This window comes from Fukomys damarensis, unplaced genomic scaffold (assembly GCF_012274545.1).
Source record: "Fukomys damarensis isolate Sample0158 unplaced genomic scaffold, DMR_v1.0_HiC HiC_scaffold_30, whole genome shotgun sequence".
Taxonomy (NCBI): domain Eukaryota; kingdom Metazoa; phylum Chordata; class Mammalia; order Rodentia; family Bathyergidae; genus Fukomys; species Fukomys damarensis.
In genome coordinates this window covers 51,241,707-51,266,459 of record NW_022900942.1, presented here as the reverse complement: position 1 = coordinate 51,266,459, position 24,753 = coordinate 51,241,707, and the positions used below count along the sequence as shown (strand labels likewise).

General features: G+C 40.9%; 1 protein-coding gene across 1 annotated transcript; it reads left to right on the top strand.

Moving 5' to 3' along the window:
* Window positions 1-8,090: 8,090 nt before the first annotated feature.
* Ttr (transthyretin) lies at window positions 8,091-14,634 on the top strand. The gene is made up of 4 exons (XM_010619704.2): window positions 8,091-8,198; window positions 9,158-9,288; window positions 11,502-11,637; window positions 14,391-14,634. Exons 1-4 carry the CDS (start codon window positions 8,130-8,132, stop codon window positions 14,496-14,498), a joined length of 444 nt encoding a protein of 147 aa, XP_010618006.1. The 5' UTR covers window positions 8,091-8,129; the 3' UTR covers window positions 14,499-14,634.
* Window positions 14,635-24,753: the final 10,119 nt, after the last annotated feature.

The following is a 24,753-nucleotide window of genomic DNA, read 5'->3' as shown; positions in this document are numbered from 1 at the left end:
ATCTTTCTCTAAAGTTCTTGTAGAATTTGACAGTGAATTCATCAGGACCTGGACTTTTCTCAGCTGTTAGTTTCTTGGTGTTTGTTTGGTTGGTTGGTTGGTTTTTTACTTCAATTTCATTGACTGATATTGGATTTTTCAATTTTTTATATCTTCTCAGTTCACTTGGGCAGTTCATAATTCTAGGAATTTATCCATTCCTTTTGCACTTTCCATCTTATTAGAGGATAGTATCTCAAACTAGTTACTGATGATCTTTTGGATTTCAGCAGAATCCATTATGATTTTATCTTTTTCATTTCTAATTTGGGTATGATATGGATTTGGGTCTTTTCTTTCCTTATTTTGTTAAGATTTGCTAAGAGTTTGTCTGTTTTGTTTAATCTTTATATCTGCTTTTGGTGCAATGGTATTTCATACCTATATGGTTGTAATTATCATCTCTTCCTGTTGAATTTTTCCCTTAACCAATATGTAGTGAAGTTCTTTTTCCTTGCTGATCGGTCTGGGCTTGAAATCCACTTTGAAATTAGGATAGCTACTCCTGCTTTTCTTCTGGGTTCCAATTACATTGAATATTATTTTTCATTCTTTGATTTTTTTAATCTGTTTCTTTTTAATTAAATATGTTTCTTGTATACAATATGTCATTGGGTTTTGTTTCTTGATCCATTCTGTCAATCTGTTTTTTTGGATTAGGGAACTGAGATCATTCATGTGGAGAATTATTACTGAGAGATACTGCCTTATTCCTGTCATTGCACAGTTTTCCTGTTGCTGATTTCCTTACCTTTTTTTTCCTTTTACTTACCCGCTCACACCTCCTGGTGTATTCATTCTTTTTGACTTGGCAAGGTTGGTTTCATTGTCTGTTTTTAGGCTATCCTTGTGAATTTTTCACAGTGCTGGTCTGGAGGTCAGGAATTTCTTGAGGTTCTCCTTGTTGCAAAAATACCTTATTTTTCCATCAATTTGGATGGGAAATTTTTCAAGACACATAAGTCAGGGTTGGAAATTGTTATTCTTTTTAGGGCTTGAAAAACTTCACTCCAAGCCCTCCTGGTATTTAAATTTTGTGTAAAGAAGTCCACTATAATTCTAATGTAATTCTAGGTGTGATTTGTTGCCTTTCTCTAAAAGCTTTTAAAATTTTTGTTCCTGTGATGGACTTCTGGTACCTTGAATATAATAATGTGGTGCAGGGAGGTTCTCTTTTGATCATGGCTATCTGGAGTCCTATTCCTTCCTGTGTGTTTATTTCTTTCCCTATACAATGATACTTCCCGTTGTCAAATTAAATTTGTTTCATGTTCGTGTTGAACCCTGAAAAGTTTGAGAACTGAATATATTTTTCCTATAAGAAATAAAGAAAAACCAAATAACTGGTTCTGAGGCCCCAAAATTTCAGTTACAAATTCATTTTTCCAGGACTTCAACAAATTTTGCAATGATTTCTTTCTTTAACTCTAGCATGGTTCTCACAGCTTTCCTCTTGGCTTTACTGCTTGTATCACTAGCTTTCTTTAGAACCAAAGTTATGATATTTTACACAAATAAAGCACACACGCAAAAGCACAATGATGAATGTCTTAACACACACAGGTGCTGTGTGCTGTCTGGGCGAGAGCGATGCTTGGACTGAACCGTCACCCATTGGGCCTGAGGCGCAATGCAGCATGGGCTCTCAGCTGGTGCAGGCTCTTCCAACTTGGGATTTTGATTCTATTATGAAGCAGGATTACAAACACTGAACACCAAGCAGATCTTTTTTGGACTTTTCTGTTCCAGTAGTGGACAGTTCAAGCTTGGAGCCGACAACAACCAAGGTATCACTGTATTTGGGAAGCTTTGTGCTGTTGTTTCTGTGAACAAGTGTTTTACACCATTTATGCTGTCTTCTGATTTTTCACTTACGCCAGTTATTCTTAAATTAGTCTTCTTTGCCTTATTCAGCCGCTGTTTGACCTGTTTTTCATAGTCTCTTGTTTTTTAAGGTGTCTTTGAGCAGTTGACCTTTGAAGGCATTGTTGTCTTCTAGCCCTGAAATTCTGTCCTCACATTGTTTTGTTTTCCTGACCATAATTTCAATATGATTTTTAATTTTCTCAGTTTCTGATTAAAACCTTTTTGTGGACTCCAATTCTTTGGTAAACTGGTTATTTGTGTTTTGTACAATTTTGTTTAGCTCATCTAGATTTTTATTAGTGTCCTTTGAAAGCTCCTATATCTTTTTGAATATTTCTTCCATTATCTATTTAGTTACTTCTGCTCTGATTCCACTGAGTACCTCTGTGATCTGTTACCTAACTTCAATAATTTAAAAAAAAAAAAAACACTTTAAACTAAGCCTTGGTATGATAGCACTGAAATTTGCAATCTATGTGTTATAAATGGCTTATAACGATGGCCCCTTCTACTCTTGGAGTTGCCAGGTAGGGCCTCAGACAACCGGATTCCATGGGCTCATCACTTCCAAGGAAAGAAGTCATTTCCATGCACCCCAAAGTGTAACTGGGTGTATTCTTATCATTAATCTTACATGTATGTAAAACTTGAGGAAGCACAGCACTGAGAATCCTTTCAATTCTAGAGTCCATTATATCCCAGGCTCCAGAATTTCTCCTACTGTCTCCATTTGTATCTCAGTGCCTCCAGCCTACCCTCTGCCTCTCTTCCTAGCCCTTTAAAACTGATGTTTTCATTGGATTCTCTCTTGGTTCTAATCCTAGATTTGCAGTTTCTTTCTTTCCTTGTTCTATAACACTCATAACACTAACTTTCTCTTCTATGTTCATCAACTTGAGGTTCTCAAATGTTTCCCCATTTGTAGGAGAAAAAAATTAACACATATTGATTATTTTCTCCTATTAGGTTCTATTTATCTTGATGAGTAAACTTAAGTCTCATCTCTTTACAGAAGCTTCCAGGAGCCCAAAGACACTTCCCCCTTTGGTGAATTATGTATTGCCCATTCCATCAAGTCCTTTCTGTTTAATGGGCAAATGTATTTTCTTAATAATTAAATTCTGAGCAACTTTAAGACATATGCTTCTTGATAACTCCCATGGTGACAGCTAACGCATCAACTTATATCCAGAACATAGTCTCAATAGTTGCTTCTTTTTAATTAATTGAGCTTATACTATCTCTCTGATTAGTCATATCTTTAGGTCAAAAGATAAGAAAAATGGCTGAAATCTGGATACTGAAGCATGGACCCTGGATTAAGGCCACAGAATCAGCACAGCTGATTCCAAGGAAGATGTGGGTACAGACAGAAGATCAATCAACTCATTTTGAATTCTATCTGGTGCAGTTGACCCACACACCCATACGGTCTCCTTGTAGACTACACTGATCCATAAAGCATCCCAGGGACGAGTTTGGAGAGAGAAGTTGTCTGTCTGATACTGCCCTCCAATAGGCCATACCCTGGCTCCTGCTGACCCTTCACAAATCACGGCAGATAGGCCCATCTAAGTGCCATCCACTCCAGGTCTGACAGCTGCAGAGCCTAAGAATGAGAAACCCAAGGAAAATCTGACAGCTCTACAAAAGAGCCTTAAACTTCCTCTTTTGTCTGCATCTCCCCTTCAGGGTGGAGGTGAGTGATGAGGGTCTCTAGAAGCCAGAATATCAACTGCGCCTAATGACTATCTATGGATAAAGTCCTTAACACGTGTATGATCCCAGAGACAGATGTAAACCTGGACCAAGGTGTGGGTGTCTTGACTCTGAATCATCTGAGCTAAGGACATAAGGCCAACTAAAGTCTCCCGGATAGAGACAGGGTGGGTTCTCAAGTGAGCGTGGGGTCCAGGTCACTGTTCTTAATGATACAGTTTGCAAATGTGGAGTGTACCCATATGTAAGATATGAACCATGGAAGATTCGTATATGAGGGAGGTTTCAGTTGTGGCTTTTAATTGGGATAATCACAAAATGACATCTAATACAAAACTGAAGGTGGTGCAACTAATATGTCCTAGATACCCTTTGTCTCAACTTCTATGGTTCTTTAGGCAAACACAGAAAGAAGGAAAAACAAGAAAGAGCCCTTGCTTCTTCCTTTGAATCATTCAGCACTTGCTGGAGGAAGGATGAGCCAGGTAAGGCAGACAAAAGCATTCCAAGCTCCTAGGCTTTCCTGCAATCTGGGGGAAATAGTCGCATAAAATTAGTCATGTTCTCTTTGCTCTAATTCTTTGCTTACCCAGCAACTCTCTGACTGTTAATTAAATTGGCATTATGGTTTTAAAATGAATCTTTTATTATTTACTTACCATTAATCAAACCTCCTGGGACGTATTTGCCTCAAGGGGAGCTGACAAAATTAAATTTTTTAATGCTTTCATTTCCCCCACACCTCCTGCCCCACCACCATGAGGTCCATTCCAAGCACCTGGCCTTCCAAATCTCTATCCCAGTTATTTACTCACAAGAGTATTAGCAAACACCTAGGCATCAACAGAACAGTGGTTAGGCCTTCGGCATGTACCCTTGGAGCATAAATGGAGAAGAAATAGTTTACCCGTGATCTACAAAAAGTGTAGTTTTTTTAAAAAGGTTATTTTATAAGTAGGAAAGCAGATGAATCTTACGCTAAGAGCAGTCTGAGTTAGTTGTTCATTATCTGTTGCATATTCTCCAGTAAGAGAAGGAATATTATCATCAAATTAGCCTTTGTCTCCTCAGTTAAACATTTAGGCTCTAGCCCTATAGCGGAAATGTGAAGAGAAACATTACCTGAGTAAGAAAAGACATAAACTTGCAGTTTAAATGTTTCCAAACTCCTCCTGTTGTTTTCTAGCCCCAGATCTTCAGGATTGCCCTAGAACATCTGAGATTGGTAGCATCTTCTTGACCTTAATTCATCCCAGTCTGCAAAGCCCCATGTAACCATCCTGGAGGAGAGCTTTCACAAACTCAAAGAGACACAGGAAATGCAGAACCTCTTATCTTTGAGACCCAGTGTTTGTCTCTCTAAGCCCCTCATTACAATCGCCTCTCAGGCAAGAAACACCAGGTTTCTCTTTCCTTTGACAAAGCAGGTATTCCTATTCTTTTCCTATATTTCCTTCCTGCTTCAACCTTTCTCTTCTCTCACCTGAAACACTGTAAGCCTCTTCTCCTTTTTACTTTGACTCCAGACTACAATGAATCTTTGTCCTTTGCTCAAATTTCCCCTTTTTTATCTTAAAAATAACTTCTGTCTCTGTAAGGTTTATCAGGGATTTTCCCAATCAGATTCAGGCTCCTCTCTGTAGTCTAAACTGCTTCTCATTCTGTCCATGTCCTTGTCTGGACTGAATTCACATTTTATTAATTATTAATAATTTATGAATGATTTCCAGATCAATGACAGTCAAGAGGGACAGCAAGTCATAGCACCCAAGGGCAGATGGCCCGGAAGTTACTCTACTTCACTGACTTACAGAGGCAGCTGTTAAATTATGTCAAAGGGATGGGGTATGAGTTGGAACTAGCAAGATGAGATGGATCAGAGACAAACTTGAGTACTCACGTTTAAATTAAAAATGATAATTGAGCAAAGCACGGGATGGTGAATACAGTATGGTTATTTTTTATCATGTGTACCAGAGATCACAGTGGCAGTGTGTTGGTGAGGGAGGATCACAGAATCTACAGTCATGAATGCACTCAGGGTGCAACTTCTGTCGCAGAGCGCCTTTACCAAGGAAGGCCACCATCTCCACATCCTATGGATGGCTCTCGCCTTATCTGGAGCGTGTGTCCCTTTCAGTACATCACATCTGAAGAGAAACATTGGCCAATGCCAGGATGTCAGAGGATGAAGTCCTGGGTAGTAAAGATGCCTGGAACTATGTCTGAAGAGGAATCATTCGAAGAAGTAGGGATATATATCAGTTTGGCAAGGAAAAAAATAAGCTCTCATTCACTACGTAAATGACAGTTGGAAGACCAGCAATTGCACACTCAAAATCTCCAGGGGCTAGCTAGGAACATAGATGAGAAAAACAGGACATGTGGATTTTTTTTTTTTAAAAAAAGAGGACAACGAAAGCTCAAGTATGCTAGTGCCACTAGAAATGTTACCTGAAATGGGGGCTTAGCAAATGACACTGCTGACTGTTGTGTGAATGTGGGCCAGCTGCTGCCATCTCTTCTGATTTCTCAAGACAAGCCAGAAATCCAGATTTTTATGCAACATGTCCCAGTTTTAATTTTAGCAACCATGTCAAGCTGTTTAAAGAAATGTTCGTGTCTGTGGGCAGGTAGCAGTTCAGGGTTGCTAGTTCACAAGGTGTATAGGGGATGATTCTTGGTTTCAACAGAGTATGGTGCTAAAGTGCACTGCTGAAATATTTTGCTGCATTATTGAAGGAATTTTCAGACATTTATAATTCATAGTCATAAAACATGCTTTCTAGCCAGGCTCTGAGTAATGGGAAATAATCAAGACAATATTAGATGACAATATATGAGAGAGATGCTAAAGAAAGGATTTTCTCCTTAAGCATAGATGTTTTACCAAATCATGTATTGTCATTATGCTTTTACAGCAGAATAGTGGTTTACAGCAGAATAAATGCTTTCATTAGAGCAATTCTTTGAAATACAAAAGCAGGCATTTCTATCTTACAAATGAGTCAGATGAGTGTCGAAGATATTAAGTAACTCAAAGAGTCATCCAGGAAATTGAGCAGCAGAACTAGGAGGGGATGACTCAGGGCCTCTGGTTCCAGATTCAAGCTCTTTCCTCAGCTCTTCGCAGTCAGAGGATTCCATTTCAAGTTGTGCTCTCAACTGGATTAATTTCTTCCTTTCCCAAAGTCATTCTGCTCTCGTGGAGTCTTCTCCTGCACATTTCCATAGCTGATGCCTTCCTATTCTTTTCTTGACTCCCTGAAAGCTCTTATCCTTCATGATTTCTTGCTGAATTTCTTCCAACCGGACTCTATCAGCTACAAGAATATCCCCTCTACTCTCAGTACTCCAAACGGGTCACATCCTTGACGTGCATTTGTCCAAAATGTTTGCTTCATGGTTATATCTTTTACAAACTTGTTTCTATAAGGACAAAATCTTGTCTTAATTTATCCATAAACAAGTCCATACATACATCCACATCCACATGGATTTGGTATTTTATCAATAAATCATCTAATTGTTATAATTTCTGGACTTGTAAATCGCCCAGAAGGAAGAGATGCTGTCAAATGTGACTTCTAGTTCTCCCCATCTCTACTTCCTTCCAGAAATTTTGATTCCGACAAAAGCCAGCTGGGCAGCCTTGTTCCTGCATGCCCAGTGAGGAGGCACAGAAAGGAAGATTCGGTTCTCTCTGTATTTCAGGCTCATCAATGCCAATTTGAAATCTCCTATAATTCCTTGGGCTGAGCTGAACTTTCATCTTATACACACTCATGTGCACTTAACAGTACAGGGAAGTTGCTACAGAAAACTTTCAAATAACTTAGTTTAGTTAAATCAGACTTTAAAAAAAAAAAAAAAAAAAAAAGCAGTACGAGGCCAGGGATGTAGCTCAGTGGCGCTGCACCTGCCTGGCAAATGCAAGGTCCTGAGTTTGATCTCTGGTACAGCAAAAGAATAAAATAAAATAAAGCAGTGCCAAGGGTTTTCCTTGATGGTTCGTGGACATCTAGTGCATGACATCTTCTAATGCACTGCATTTAAGCCTGTGCAGCCAAATGGTATATAACATGAAATACATCATTGCAACTTGTGCCTATCTATCATCTACAATGAAAGACAGAGATTGTGTAGAACATGGAAAACATGCATAGACATAGCTAAGGGGGGAAAAACCTCAAAAATACTGCAGCAATCAGCCAAGCAGGGGGAGCTATTTTGTTTTGTCTGGGTTGTACTGTTTTGGTGATCTAACTGATCAAATGACCAGTTAAGAATATTCCATAGAGCTAATGTTCTGATGCTCTAATCTCCCTAGACAAGGTTCATATTTGTGTGGGTTACTTATTCTCCCTTTGTTGACTAAGTCAATAATCAGAATCAGCAGGTTTGGAGTCAGACTGGCAAGGATCAGCAACCTGACTTGGGGGCAGGGAGCATAAAACCCCCAGCCTAGGAGCAGCCATCACAGAAGTCCACTAGCTCTTGGCAGGATGGCCTCTCGTCGTCTGCTCCTCCTCTGCCTTGCTGGACTGGTATTTGTGTCTGAAGCCGACCCTGTGGTAAGTGTGTGATTCTTTAAAGTCCCCTTTATGGACTGCAGGTGTACGTTAGGTGACACAGAAATGACTGCTTCCAGCTCTGGCGACTTGTACTAGGGAACTGAATGGAGAAGCTCATTCGTTGTCAACACTTACGCTGTTGGTAATGGGATCAGCATTTGCTTCCGGCTTTGTTCCAGATTCTTCATAACATTGATTCAAACTTCAAAAGGCACGAAGTTCTGCAGAGCTTGCTGAACTAGGGCTCAGACTCGGGTTCTTTGCCCTGTTGTTTTGGTCCATTGTGCTTGCAGTGCCTGGTACCTTGATAACCTCGGGTGGATGCTAGAAATAAAGATGCTATCAATGAGGCTGCTAACACTGAATTTCATAAAAGTACCCTCTTACAAAATATATTTAGGGGACAAACTGCATAGATTATATTCTGACCCTTTGGCTAATCAACATACATGTATTGATTGGCATTTGTTGGCAAATAACGTTCTAGTCAGATAAGTGAGTGGTCTTCTAGAATGCTATATAAGATGGGGAAAAAAGTAGTCTGGTATCATTTTATAATAACTAGTAAGGGGGAATTACTATGCTAACAACTTTTTAAAATGATCTCAGGAAAAATTATTTGTTCCTACAACACAGTGAATCTTTCCAGAAATTACACTCGAATGCAGAGGCTGAACAAAGCAACTGTTCTCAGAGGGCCTATTTTCCTCCTTTGAAATTCATTGCAGACATCCCCAGTCGATCAATAGCCGTGTGTCTGGAGGCAGAAAACGTTCTTGCTTTGGAAATAATTATGTCTGTGTTATACTGAGTGGAAAAGCTCATTAACTGGCAACACTTGCATTTCTGGTAATGGGATCAGCATGTACTTCCGGCTTTGCTCCAGATTCTTATCTGTAAAGAATAAATCCTTTCACTCTGATCCATTTTGTTTGACTTCTTGCTTTTTCTGTGCCCAGACCACTGGTGAAGCCAAGTGTCCTCTGATGGTCAAAGTCCTAGATGCTGTTCGAGGCAGTCCTGCTGTCGGTGTGGTTGTGAAAGTGTCCAAAAAGGCTGCTGATGACACCTGGGAGCCGTTTGCCACTGGGTAAGCTGCCAAAGAGCCCTGCTGTGGGACCCGGCTATAACTTCCCATCCACTCTTCCTGTTGTTAAGGAGAGACGCTCATCATCTACTAAAGAACCTGCAAGCAGAGACTTGGGGTGTGGCTCAGTGGTAGAGCACTTGTTTAGCATGCACAAAGCCCTGGGTGCAATCCCCAGCATTGAAAAAAAACTAACAGATACAGTCAAACAAACAAGCAAAACCAGAAAACAAACGAAAACAAGAAACCCAAGAAACTATTAGCAGATTGAAAATGTGAGCAAAAGTTAAGTGTGTCCTTAGAAGAATGCCTTCTTCTTCTTACTTTTCTTAGCTGGGAGGGACCAGGAGCTGGAACATCGTCTTGGACAGATGGTAGGAAAAAGGAAAAGGGGTGAGAAACTCCATAATTCATTCTAGCAGGAGTTTGCAACCCTTTCAGCTCACAAACCACTTGAAGAAGGTAATGAAAATGATAGCTTCCATGTCCAGCAAAATGCACATTGATGCCTACATACAAAAATATACGCATCATTTCAGGAGTTTCACAGATACCCTGGTGTCCTGGGTGACACTCAACACAGCGTCCTTGTCTTAGAATGTTAGGAAGGGCTCACAATGTGTGTTAATTTTCTTAATGAAAGAAAAGGAATTAAGGGACTACATGGAGAGATCCCTGGAATTTATTTGGATTATCCAGAACTCAGGGCTTTTTAATGAACATGCTGGAGCACTTAACACGTGCAAGACGGGAGGCTGCCAAGCTCAGTGAGAAAAAAATATCTAAGAGAAGGACATGGGAGGTAAAGTCCAGCTGCCCATGAATCTTGCATCACCCACCATCAGTGCAGATGACTTCTCACCCTCATGGCCACTTGACAATTCTCGTGGAGCTTTTTGACTCTACTACAAAAATTTCCAAGCTACTGCATGTTAGTGAGCCTAAGTGAGGGGACTGAAAGGAAGCGCAACAGAAAAAGCCCCCAGTGCCAAGCAGAAGAGGAACTGCTAAACATTTAAGCCTCCTGAGAGAAAAACTTCTGTCTGATTTAATTGCATCCGCAGAACCATTGGGGGGGGTTAGTTGGAATTTTTATTTGTTAATTCACTCATGTGTATATAAAATGTCAGGCACAAAATGAAAAATGGTTAAGAGAATATTTTAAGTGGGAGATAGAAGAGACACCAAAAAATATTCAGTTATGCTTGTGAATCTTTTTTTCTTGTAAACACACACACACACACACACACACACACACACACACACACAAAGAGGAAGTAAAAAGAAACAAGGGCAGGCATGGCTAGAATGACTCAAGACAACTTTCACTTTTCTCTGTCTTAGCATTTAGAAAGGGGAGTAATTTCTAATGTTTCAGCTATTGAATTGGTCCCTATGTGGAAATGGAAGTTATCTAGTCTTTTTTGTTGGCAAGGAAATTCCAAAGAGATTAAATATATAAAGGGAGAAAGAATCAGAAGCAGGTTCCTCTTTGCACTTTAGATTTCCTACTCTGGGTGCAAATGATGCCATCTCTGAAAAGTGTACTCATGTCATGGGTGTCAGGAGTGAGACGCTGCTATCACAGAGAACTGGGCAGCTTGTAGCCCCTCCTAGGCTCATAAACATTCATACAGTCACCAATCCTGAATCCCAATTGCTTTGGTTTTGGTGCTGAGGATGTAACCCAGGGCTTTATGTACACCACCAAGAACCTTCCTGCTGAGTCACACCCCCAGCCCTCAGCTCTCTTTTATTTATTTACCTTTGAGACAAATTCTTGCATGTAATTCAGTCTGGCTTTGGACTCAGTATGTAGCCCAGGCTAGCCTCAGACTTGCAGCAATCGCACTGCGTCAGCCTCCTGAGTGCTGGGATTACATTCATATCACACCAGACAGGACTTTAAGTAAACATTGTACCTGTATTATGCTCTCATATGAGTATAAATCTACAGTGGACTTATTGAAAAGTTTCTACAAATTTCTTGCCCTTTAATGTCAAAGAGGTACTAGAGTTTTCTCTCTCCTGACTTGGTTGAGGGGAAAAATTTAGATGGATAGATAGATAGATGATAGATAGTAGATAGATAGTAGATAGATGATAGTAGATAGAGATAGAGATGATAGAGGGCTGTAGATCTCACACACAAACACACTCACTTTGCCATTGACTCCTTTCATGCCTAATTTAACCTGGACTTTTATACCTTATAGGAAAACCGGAGAAACTGGAGAGTTGCATGGGCTTACAACCGACAGGGACTTTGTTGAAGCGATGTACAAAGTGGAATTAGACACCAAATCCTACTGGACGGCACTGGGCATTTCCCCATTCCATGAACACGCAGAGGTGAGTGTCCAGCTTCCTGAGAGTTGTTTCTGGTTTCATTTTTAGTTCCAGGAACCAGTTTGCTGTCAGAAGGAAAGCACTGAAAAACACTGGTTTCCTCTCCCTTTCAAAATTAGAAATTTATAACGCTCAGAAGGAAACCTTCAGAGCCCATATAGGCTATTGGTAATAAAGAGAGGACGCACCATGGTACTTCTCTAAAGCCTGAAAATTCTCTGCTCCAAACACATCTGACCCCTCAGTTCTGGATAAGCAATTCTTGGCAATGCATATAAAGACAATTAATTCAAAACAACAACCCAACAGGTAAATTCCCCAAGTGTACATCAGGGACCACACACTGGTAAGTGTTTTCTGTCTGAACTTAGCCCATTTCATCCTAATGATCCCCCCACTGGGATCATTATCCCCATGTCATAAATGAAGAAAATGAGGCCTGGTGAAATTAAATAACCTGTCCAAGGTCACGTGGTGAGGAACTGGAGCAACTGGAGTATTTACCACCAGGGCCCAGGCCAGGTTCATCCCTACAATACCTCCCAGTACCTCAGGAAGCCTTTTCCCTGTGAGAAGACAAGGGGAAGAAAAAGCCATATTTGTACACTTTGGTTTATACCTGGTTTTCTACTCATGAGACAAGTATCCTCAAATAGTTATGCCTGCCTCCTCCTTGTCTTAATTCCACAAGTCATTTAAAACAGATGGCAGTCATGAAAATAGAATCCAGATAGGTTGGTCAGAGTTAAAGATCAACTAATTCCATCCAAAATAACTTGGAGTGAAGGGGAACCGTTCTCTCTGGCTTAGTCATGGGTGAGATGAATTAACATGTAAGAGTTATTTGCATAGAGAGTGTAATCAGGGAAACTCCAGGGGCCTGTTGGACTGCTGGGTCCCAGAAGTCTCCAGGGGGATTCCATCTACCGAGAAGCCTGTCTCTGCCTTGGTCAGGCTGCAAAAAACTGAGCCACGGGGCAGTGCACAGTTTAGATGGGCACCACCGCGACACCCTCGCAGCCCTAGCCCGGAGCTCTCCGTGTGCCACCTGAGGCCCACTCTGCCCTGGGCCTCAGCCTGATGGGGCCACCTGAACAGATTCCCCACCACAGTAGGCCTGGTCATACTGTTCCTATTTTTTTACATGTTTGTTTCCTTGTCCACTCATCACTGTTTTAATATTGGCCAAGCATTTTAAAGATAAAAATCGTCTAGGTATTGAGCACTCTGCTAGATGCCAGAGATTCAGAAGTGAAAACACACATCCCTGCCATTGGAATGGAAGGGAAAGGAATAATGTCAGATATGTTAGGCAGGATCATGAGCACCAATTACAGCCGGAATAGATACAGGTAGCAAGAAACAGTGAGGAATGAAGCATTTGTCCCAGTGCCTCACTCCTGGGACCTGTGTGTGTGTGTGGTGTCTTCAGCCAGACAGCTGCTATCCTGAGGAGCTAGCCAGGACCCAGGAGGTTATATTAGACCTAAGGAACATTAGAAAACTTCCTTTGGAACTACTGGGCCTCTTTGCTTCATGAATTTGTGATCACATGCTATGCCTCTTTCCCAAGGTGAGAGGAAACCAAGAGGGCCTAGAAGCCGAAGTCACAAAAGAAAATAAGAAATTTTCCCTGGTTGCCTCCGGGGACTTGGCCTTAATGAGCTGCCTTTCTCCTTGGAGAGCTTCTTAGGTGATTCCCACCTCCCCTTGACTACATGTTAGTTTTGTATTGTGCACTCAGACCTTTTGTTCTCACATCCCTAAATCATCAGGTCTCTTTTTTCCATACCTGGAACAAAACTTATTCATCCAGAGTACCCGAAGTTCAGACCAAGACCTATACACAGAATAAAATGACAGACGTCCTCACTGCCCTCCATCTCTCTCCTGCACCAAATTTTCCCCCAGTTGTCTCACTCCAGGCACCTGGACTTTCCCAAAACCTGAGTCTCAGATTCTTTACTAAATTTGAGAAGCACGGGACTAATTAACTGCAGCAACACTTTGGTCCACAGTTTGCCCAATCAATAGGCTTAAGTGAGCTCCAAAGCATGCAGGTCCATTTCAAAATTCCAACATGATCTTCCACGGGCTGCTTGTCTTGTAACTAGAGCCCACTAATATTTTTACTCCATGTTTTATTGCCTGAAATATATCAAACAACATGCACAAAACTGCATATCTTCTTCACGCTAGAAAACCCGAAGGAACTGGGGGAGAAAACCTGTGGGCTTGATGATGGAAGACTTAGCTTCCTGGTGTGGCTCTATCACTGCATAAGTTTGTACAAAACTTAATTCAGAAGTGTAGTTTGCCCCTCAGTAAAACGAGAAGAACAGTCCCTTTCTGTTCCAAAAGTCTACGTCTCAAAGCTTGCAGTGGCACCGGTGGTCACCATTCTTAGCAGGTCTTTGGTCACTGGATGTCATTGTTTACCTACTCCCCACCTTTTCTGAAACAAAGAAAATGGACAGAAGTCTTAAGGTTCTCTGTAACTCCCCTCAGTCATGTGATAGCTACCCAGTGCAGGCAGCAGTAAAGAACTCTTCTCTAAGAATTCCACAAGGTTCAGCTTAGCTTGCAAGTATGTTTGAATTTATGTCTCTTGTTCTCATTGTTCCCAAATAAATTAAATAATAAAACAGAAATAGTTAATTTTGCGTAGGCTTTCCAGTGGTCTCTCTGACTACCTTGCTCTATGATTCACACTTTGGGGCTGTGTTGCACATGGCTTTGTCTGCCCTCTCTCCTAGGTGGTGTTTACAGCGAACGACTCTGGCAAGCGCCACTACACCATCGCAGCCCTGCTCAGCCCCTACTCTTACTCTACCACTGCAGTCGTCACCAACCCCAAGGCATGAGGGACTTGGAGGAGGAGTGGGCTTCATGTAACCAATAGCATTCCATTTTCACAAAAGCAGTATTTTCATCTATAAGCTATGTTAGAAACTCAGGAAGACACAATAAAACATTCCTATTAAAGCATTTCTTGTTTCATTTGATCTTGACTTTTTTTTATTCCTTCACTATTCCCTCCAAAAAATACAAATTTACAGAGAAACATAAGAATTCTACAAAGTCTCTAGATGGAACTCTGGGAGAGATCCAAGCTTCCTATGTCTGTCCAGCAAGGATACTAAGCAAGGTTGACAGCCTTAAAACCTGAGAAACAAGAAAGCCTGATTTTCCCGTAGCTTTCAATGAATAGCAAAGGCAAATGGTAGGGCTCTGATAAAATTCAGATGGGCTCCACCAGCCGTGAGCTGAGTAAGAGATGCAACCACAGAACCTTCACACACCCAATAGCTCAGACTAATCCAAAACCCATGTGTCCGGAGAGCTCACGTATCTCAGGCACTAGTAGAGGTACTACAAACATCAAGAAGCAGACCTACTGCCTGCCTGCTTTTAAAGAGCTCACCACTTTTTGAGAGGATAACTCTGTCATCCATCATGGTTTGACAAAACCATGGCACAAAAATATGAAGGAGGGGGAAACCAAAGGCCTGGAGAAGATAGCGAAGGACCCAGAGCAAGGCATCACTCAATCAGTCTTTGTAATTTATCCAGTGGAAAAGGGAGAAGGTATTTTAGGTAGAACAGAGATTTCAAAGTCAAGTCGAGTGAAAACATTTGGCAAGTTGAGGGCACAGTTGGCAATTCTGAAGGTTAAAGGGTAAGGCTATTTAGGTGGGCTAGGGTGCACGCTGATATAACAAACCTAGCACATTTCAGTGATTTTCTCACGCATGCCAGGACCAGTGCAGAAGTTCTTTCTCTGGTAGCTCTACAGGGTGGCTTTCTTCCAGAGGGTGATTCTAGGACCCAGTTCAACTTAGGCTTGTGGCTTCAAGGTCACTCTGGTGACATCTAGCCAGGAGACTGAGGAAAGAAAGAGAAAACCTCTCTGCTGAAGTGTCACACATGAGCCCTACTGGTATCCAGTGGCCAGAGCTAGCTACATGGTGTCCGAGACCGTTTCCTGTTGCTATAACAGAATGCCTAAAACAAGATACTTTATCAGGAGTAGAAGCTCATCGTGGCTCACAGTTCTGGAGGATGGGAAATCAAGCAGCTAACATCAGCCACTCCTCACAGCTTTTGGCTCAACCCAGGGCAGAGGAGAGAAGGGCAAGTGGGCATGTCTGGAGGAGACAAAACATGAGAGGAATCTTGGCTTAATAACAACCTGCTCTTAGGTAATGAATCCAATACTTTCAGGGCAGGAGGTCACATATTACTTCAAGAATTAATCCAAATGCATGACAAAGGCATTAATCCATTCATGAGGGCTGTACCCTCCTAACTCCAATCCCCCCACTAGGTAACACCTCCCAGCGCTGCTTCATCGAGGAATTGAGGTTCCAACACGTGGACTTCCATGGGGCGCACTCTAGCGGTAGCGCAGCATTCCCTCTGATGCACTGAAAACAGGCTTCCCACCTGGGAACTTTTTTTCTCAAAACAACTGTATATTCTGGAAGAGGAGCACTAGTCTGTCTGCCTCAGTAGGATTGAAAGTGGTGGGACTTACGGCCAAAGTGAAAGCCACTTTTATCTGCCACCCACTACAGCTGTGAATTTGTCTAAAAAGGCAACATGGATCCACTGAGCGGAGCCTTGACCTTAGTTCTCCCCTGTGACTGGGGCAAGGAGTTACTGATCTCACAGAATCTCCAACCCAGCTCCCCCAGTTGACCTGAGTCAGACACAGGGCTCAGGCCTAACCATACTGAACGAGCGTCCTCTCTGTTTTCCTCCAATTCAAACTTGAAATCCTGATCCCATCTAGCGGGCTGTGTAGAGAAAGTTAGGAATCTGAAGCGACTGTAAGTTTAGACTTTTTATTATATATTGACTTTCCCCCAAAATATATGGCAAATCAATGTCTGATTCTGTTCTGTGTTGCTAGCAAGTCTGTGTCCCACATATATTAGTGTAATGCATAGCAAATTGCCATTTTTTTGTAGATTAATTGGTCAAATATTAGCAACTCAATATGGTTCAATCTATTACCTAAGTTGATTTCTTCACTCATGAGCCTATTTACAGAATGCCACATTTCCATTTGGCTATCGGTAAACACACTTTTGTAATCAAAAATATTTGAAAATATGATCATATAAAAGTTTGAAAATATGAACCAGTTTGAAATCAGTGCATCAAAATATGCTATTTGGAAAGTAAAAAATTACTTTTCATATTTATTTCAACCTTTTTCTTAACAATGCTTAACATATTGTCTTGAATTTTTTTGGCCATTTGAGCCTCTTGTGTGAACTGCATATTCACTCCCATCAGCCATATGACACAGGGATACTATTTATTTAATACTTATTTATAAGAGCTCTGTATATTAAAAGATGTTGTGAGCTGTTTTTGTGTTTTGTTTTAATTATAGGACAGGGTCTCCCTATGTACCTGTCTGGCCTTGAACTCACTATGCAGCTCAGGCTGGCCTCAAACTCACAGTGATCCTCCTGGCTCTGGCTCCCCATTGCTGGCATTACAGGCATGCGCCACCATACCAGGCAAATGAACTATATTTTAAAACCAAATGTGACTTGTGAAGGAAGTTATCTAAGTCATAAAAAACTGTGTCAGTCAAAACATCTTACCTCTCTGGAGGTTTATGTTGTCAATATATTGATTTCTATGCCCCATGTTTGATAAACAGAGTCTCATGAAATCCACTGGTGGGGACGGAGAGGAGTCTCATTGTGTTATGACTTGTGTTCAGATGTCCCCTCAAAGCCTCGTGCAGTCATAGGTGGAGCTTTTGGAAGTTGGCTGGATCTAGGATGTGTGATGCTGGTGTTGATTTGTGGTTTGGCGCTAGGATTAAGGCTGTTCCACTGTGGGTGTGAGTGCTACCCACCCTAAGGATGTATGGCCTGGACAGGATATAAGGGACAGAAAGAGGGTTGCTGCTTGTCATTTGTTCCTTGATGTTTGCTACTTCACTGCTTTGCTGCCTTCTGCCTGCCATGGACTGTTTCTCCTCTGTGAAGCACCTCTGCCAGGCCACCCTGCCTTATAACCTCCTGATTATGGACTGAAACCTCTACAAACTGTGAGCTAAATAAAACTTTCCTCATTTAACTTTGGGTGTTGGGTATTTTGTCTCAGCACTGAGAGAAAAGTAACTAAGACACACGACAGCATGAAAGAAGAATGGGAAAGGAAGAACACGGGAGCCTAGAAAACATACAGGATATAGCTGCTGCAGCATGACAGGTTGGTGGGAATAAAAGACAAACTTCAACTAAAAATGCTGAGGAGAGAATGGTGTCCACATGAACAGCCCAGTCCAACAGCAATACATCTGTGCAGGAGAACCAGTGGGGTTTGTCTTTCCAGTAAGAGGAAATACACACCAAGGGAACCACATGTGGCTCACTGAGGGGAGGTTAGAGAAAACCTATCATAAGATTGGGCTGTTGTTGGGTGATTCTTGGGAGAGACCTGAGGAAGTGGGTCTGCACTCTAGATAGGATGCTGTCCAAAAATGAGGGCAATTCTACAATCCAGTATCTCAGTGGGGAGGGCAGACCCAGGAAGACATAAGGCTGTAATAGCTAAAACAGCAGCAGCCAATCATTTTAGGGGATGCAGATGTGTGGTGTCTTGTAGGTTCCCCAGCAGTTTTGTCTTTGACTTACTTTACCATGTGAACTTATCTGATGGTGCTATTCTGTGAGGTTGTTATGTCCAAAGAGAGAGCAAGGCCCGCTCTGAGAGCTGGATTAGCTTGTAATTACACTGAGGCCAGCTTCCGGGTGTCCAGAACTGCTTCATTATATTTCTTTCTTTGTTCAATGTCTATTTAAAATACAAAATCCACAGGTAATCAGTGGTAGCTCTGTTGAAGACTGTGAGAGAAGTACAGGTGTCTCGGTCCTGGCTAAAAGGTTGAATGAATGAGCCAGTGACTGCACTCAGAATATAGGCAGAAGGACAAATTTCTAGTCAGAGATACTAAATTCAATTTTAACTACATTGAGCCTGAAGTAATCGTGCCAGGTTTTAATCTCATGACTTCAAAGCTGTCATTGTGTGCCTACACAGTCAGAAAAAGTAAGATTTCTTGAAAATAAAAATCATAAATATTCAAATACCTCCTGAAACATTTTGATAGCATCTGTCAAATGAGGGAATATAGGGCATTTATGCCTCAAACTGTATTTTGTCCACCAACAGCATCTTCTGAGAATTATTCCTCACCAAACCCTTGGTATTATAGCCTTTTACTTCACAGTTCATAGACCACAACCTTCCCTTACTCCATTACTTCTTCTTACTGCCTTTCAAGATGGAAAAAAGATTAGAATCCATTCCTTTTTCCTAGGTCCTCTTACCATTTGGGCTAGAACTCAAAGCCAAGGCAAATGATAATTCATCTTCCGCCATCCATGTAAATGCTGAAGGTCTGCTCTGGAGTCATCATTAGCTGGGGGTCAGGTCAAGTGCGGGCCTCCTTAAACAAACCCTGGAGACGTGGGGCTGCCCTGCAGGCTCAGCAGTGTCCCCCACCATGCTGTTGCTGCCACTAAGGTCACTCCCAGGATGTGGGAGGTTATGAAACTGGGAGATAAGCATGATGGCAAACTCAGAAGTGGTCTTCTGAAGAGGATGCCGTGGCTGGCACGGAAGCCCTGGGCAGCTGCCTGGGTGAGAACTTGTGCTGGCTAAATGAACATTGCTCCTCAGATGTCTTTGCTAAAGTGCACTGGCAAAGATATTGCTTATATTCTCAAGTATCTGCACAGTAGTGCCTAGCACGTGGTTGGTGCTTACTAAATATTCAAGCAGCACCAAGCTGCAGGCCTTCCAAGAACGGGAAAGGAGTGAATGGAGTGTAGATGGGTGGAGTGTAGGTGTTCCAGGTATGCATCTAATTCTCATCTGAGTCCTCACGGACCCCTGGGGCTTTCCCAGGGTGTTGTTCTTCTCTTATTTGGACCTGGGAGCACTGGCACAAGGAGCCACCAATTTTCAAGAAATGGATCCTTTTTCTTTGAGAAACACTAGATGTGACCAGCTCCTAGGAGCAACTTACTTCAATCACAGAGAACCAGTTTCCCGCACCCTTGGATTTATTTCAAGAATTTAGTTACTTAGAATACTTAAAAATAGAGCTTGTCTCTTTGAAGTGTCCTTCTGACTAGGACGATGAACTCTTGTCTGGGTTCCTTGGTAAGAGAGACACTCAGGGAAAGTCTCGAGTTCTGGGTAAGGAATGTCAGGGCTACTTTGCTAGCATTGGTCTCATTCGCCCTTCACTTACTGAGTAGCCACCAGCGGTGAGCGGATGTGAGGCTGCCCTAAGCTCAGAGCAGGGCACTGGGGTGAGGAGCTCGTTGGTGTACATCAGTGAGTGAACTCCATCTGCTGAGGCATTTAGTTCAGGGATGCTACAAGGGAACGAAAATTATGAAATCAGAGGGACGCCCTGGATGAAAATGTGGTACTATCCGGAGGAAGGCCACGGGGCAGGTCCCAGCAGCAAACTTCCGCCTGAGAGGGGAGCAACTCTTAAGGGAGAACCACTGCAGGAAGCCAAGTGTGAGTCTTGATAATGCTGCCAAGCAGCTGAAACAATGGCTATTTCTGGAATTTTCACTCACATTCACCAACAGTTTCCTTCTTCAGTTTTTCCCTTCTTCAGTGAATTTGATTCACTGATTTGTCACTTGTGACCAAGAATGTCTTGAAATGGCTGCAAAAATATTCATCTAAAAGACAATAAAAAATCAATAATAGCTCTTAAAATAGGCTTTCTCCTCACACAGTATTAAATGGAAAGAAACAATCTTGCGATTTGAGAATTAAATTGGAGAATTTTTTAAAGGTAATTATCTTATTGAAAGGAATTTTATAAGGTTAAAGAAATTTAAGTGTAGTAATACAAAGTTGTGCTAAAATAGAATTTTTTATTACTAGGTATTATACAAATATTTATATAAACGTATAATCATAAAGTGAAATTATTTTTTATGCTTCAGTCGTTTTTTATAATGAACAATTTTCTATATTTCTGATTCATTTTTTGTTGTTTTTGTTTTTTCTTATACTGAGGGTTGAATCCAGGAACTCATGCATGCTGAACAGCTATTCTACCACAGAGATACAACCCAGACTTTTACATTTTATTTTAAAGACAGGGTTTTGCTAAGTTTCTCGGGGTAGGATTGAATCTGCAGTCCTCCTGCCTCAGTCTCTGGAGTGATTGCTTTTATGTAATTATTATAATTTTTAAAATTGCCGTCTTGTTTTTTGTACTGCGATTGAATTATTTCACTCATTTAATATGATACACTTAATTTCAGCTTAGTTTTTTGTACTTTTAGGGAGTACCACAGTGAATACTCTTATGGAGCATATAGCTTTTTGCTTCTGTTGAATTTGAAATAAGTGAATGACATTTCTAGTAGTTTTAATTTTTTTATGTGTGTGTACCAGGAATTGAACTCAGGACCTTGTGCTTGCCAGGCATGTGCAATACCGCTGAGCTACATCACCAGCCCAACATTTCTAGTAGTATACAACTCCTAGACTGATTAAAGCTTAAAGCATTGAACTGCCTTAGAAGATGTCCTGGCTCCATAATTACAAACTGGATGATCTTGGGCAGATTACACGAGCTTTCTTCCTCTCTCTTTTTGCAAAAGAAGAATCATCCTAGCACCTTCTCCAGAGGGTTCTTGTGAAAATAAGTTTTCACAATACATGAAAAGAGGCTTAAAACAACGCACAGTACAAAATAAGCTCTCAAGAATTGTAGCTAACATTATTTACAGTTGTACTAGAATATGAACACGTTAATATAATAAATTCTGTGGTATCACAGGTTTATCATTTCTGTCTAGTCTCAATGTTTTGTCACATTAACGGGTGTCTATTATAAAGTGGGATTGCCTAGATTCTTAATTACTGAGGATGAACATTTCTCCATGTATCATGTGTGTGTGTGTGTGTGTGTGTGTGTGTGTTGTCTACGTTCTTTTATAAATACTTCACAATGTAGTTCTAATAGTACATAGGGTTTATGACTTATTCATTCATATAGGCACATGCATTTCGTGTATTTATTTCCTTATTGCCGTAACAAATCACCAAACTCAGCAGTAGTTTAAGACAAAATGGAATTATTCTCTTATACTTCTAGAAGTCTAAAATTCAGTGCTGTTAGGGTTGCGTTCCTTTTGGATGTTCCAGGGTGAATCAATTTTCTTATCTCTTTTTAGCCTTTAGAGACCATCCATATTGCCTACCTCACTGTTCCTTCTTGCAGGATCCTAAATGAGGGGAGCTGAAGAGCTGGTACAACTGCCCAGTAGAAGGAAGAAGGGGGTTGAAATTTCCATTTATATTTTTTGTTTTAGTCAATATCTAAAAAAAGTAAATGACATGAATTAAATGATTTCAAAGATTCCTCCTTGATCTAAAATGTCTTGATTTCATGATTCCTGTTCAATTTGTTCCTTCCATTAGTAATTGTAATACTTTAGCTTCTGGGCCTAGAGGAAAAGAAATTACATTTACTGCCAGGAAATGACTTTTAAAAGAAGTTTCTAGATAAGTAGCTACTAAAAAATTATTAAAATTGCTTATTTCTTCCAACATATGCTAGTATGCTTTTGGATAGCTTTAACTTCCTTACAAAAGTACGTTGTTTTGGGTCTTTATATTGGCGGGGGCTGGTTGTTTTGAGTTCTTTATATATTCTAGATAATAGTCCTTGGTCTGAGGAGCAGCTGATAAAAATTTTTTCCCACATTGTAGGTTGTCTCTTAGTTCTGTTGATGGTTTCTTTTGCAGTGCAGAAGCTTTTTAATAAGATGAGATCCCAGTTGTTGATTCTTTCTGCTAGTTCCCATGCTACTGAGGATTTGTTCATAAAGTCTTTTCCTATGCCAATGTCTTCAAGAGTTCTGCCTAACTTATCTTCCAGCAAGTTTAGTGTTTTTGTTTTTATATTTAGATCTTTAATCCACTTGGATTTTAATTTAGTGCATGGTGGTTTTTCTATAAAATGGAATACTACTCAGCCATAAAGAATGAGAAAGTAGAGTCATTCATAGGTAAATGGGTACATTTTGAGGATATACTTCTAAGTGAAATAAATAAGTCACACATATGCAAATACTGAATAGTTTCTCTGGTGTGAAAAACTAAAATCGTACTCAAGATCCTAACGGGACAATTAGCAACATGAAATAGGAAGAAAAGGACCAAAGGTGTAGGGACAGTGAGAAGGAAAGGGAAAATGGAATTAAAGTGTTTGAAGGTGGGGAGGGGAGGAGGGGGTGAAGGGAGGGTGGAGACAAGAGGAAAAAATGAGAACCAAGACCTGGCATGTAAAGGTACAAGATCCCAGTAATGAATGTAACTGTACTGTCTAACTAGAATGTACCAATAAATTCAATTTAAAAAAAAAATAAACAAAAGTACATTGTTAAAGTAATGCTACATTCTTTTGTCTTAGAAGCAACAAAACCCTTCAGGCTGTACTTAGAATATCTGTGTGTGTGTGTGTGTTTCTCTGTTTGTATTTAAAGCCTTAATACATTGTTGGATTGCTTTGGAATTAAAGTCTATGGTTAGGAATTGATTTTTAGAAAGATAAATTTTTAGGATGTACAGTTTTATCATCTGCTCCTTGTCCCACAGCCACTGATCCTGAAAATTCCCTGAATTACTTGTGTTTTCTAATTCATCTTGAATGGACAGCAGTGCCTGGCACCAAGCCTTTCCTCCTCTGCCGTGGAGCCTCTTTCCTGTAGCTTCTAATTGGGCTTTATTTTTACTCCTTCCAGCTGGCTGTGAGGATCAAATAAGGTATCTCATGGAGAGAGCTTAGAGTGCCCGGCCTATTGTAGGAATGTAATACGCAAAATACTATGTGAAATGTTCTATAATTCATATTATAATTCAAAATATTCAAAATAGTTAACTGGTCACAGTAACAGTCTTCCAAATGGTGTGTTACAGCCTTCTATCGCCTTTCCCTACAAAACAGTAACACCTGTGACTAAGCCTGTAGGGCGGGAGGTAGAGATTTCCCCTGTCAAACCTGCACACACATGGGAAAGTCCTCATGGGCCTGGTGACCTGCAGACTGCTCTGCACACCCAAGGTGTCTCATACTGCTGGACTGTCTAAAACCCAGAGACTGGCATTTCCAACGAGTTCCCTGGAGACACTGCCGCTACTTGCCCGTGGACGACACTGAGAACCACAGGTCTCAAAACCTGGTCCAAGGTCTAAAATCTACAGAAAGCCTCTGAGTTCACACTGGCTGCAGGCCCACCTTCGTGATGTAGGCTATGTCTACTGCCATGGTTTTTCTCTTACTTGCGTTCTAGAGATACTTGGGCATATTTTGAGGAATCCCATCCCCAAACTGGGTCAATTACACGAGATTCTCTGGAGGTGGTGTCCAAATGCAGTTACACAGCAGTCCCCCTCATTTGTGAGGGATACGTTCTAAGACCCCAGTAGATACCTAAAACTTTAATATCCAACTCATTTTTCTATAATTATACACCTATGATAAAGTTTAATTTATAAATGAGGCACATTCAGATAATAAAACAAAGCAATTAAAATGTACTGTAATAAGTCATGTGAATGTGGTCTCTCAAAGTACGCTGTTCTCATCCCTCATGAGATGACACAAAGCCTACACAATGATATAGTGATATGAACGATACAGCCATCGTGATCTAGCATTTGGCCACTACTGGCCTTGTCTATGGATCTCCAGGAAGCCATTCCCAGTAATGGGATGGGAGTCTCATGCCTTCCAGCTCCATGCCACCCAGGACAGGGATTGACCCTTTTTCCATGGTAACCACACAGTACACCTCTCCTGTCAGTCACTTGGTAGCTTGGTTATCAGATCAACTGTCATGGAATCGCAGTGTCCATATTTAAGTAATTCTAAGAACTATGTGTAATTTAAAACTCATGAATTCTTTCTGGAATTTTCCATTTAGTATCTTCTGGTGATAGATAACTCAAACCATGCAAAATAAAGAATTGGGAAAGGAGTGAGGGGTCTGTTGTAGTTTTAAAATTCTAAAGTAAATTCTAGTGAGGCCTATTAGTTTA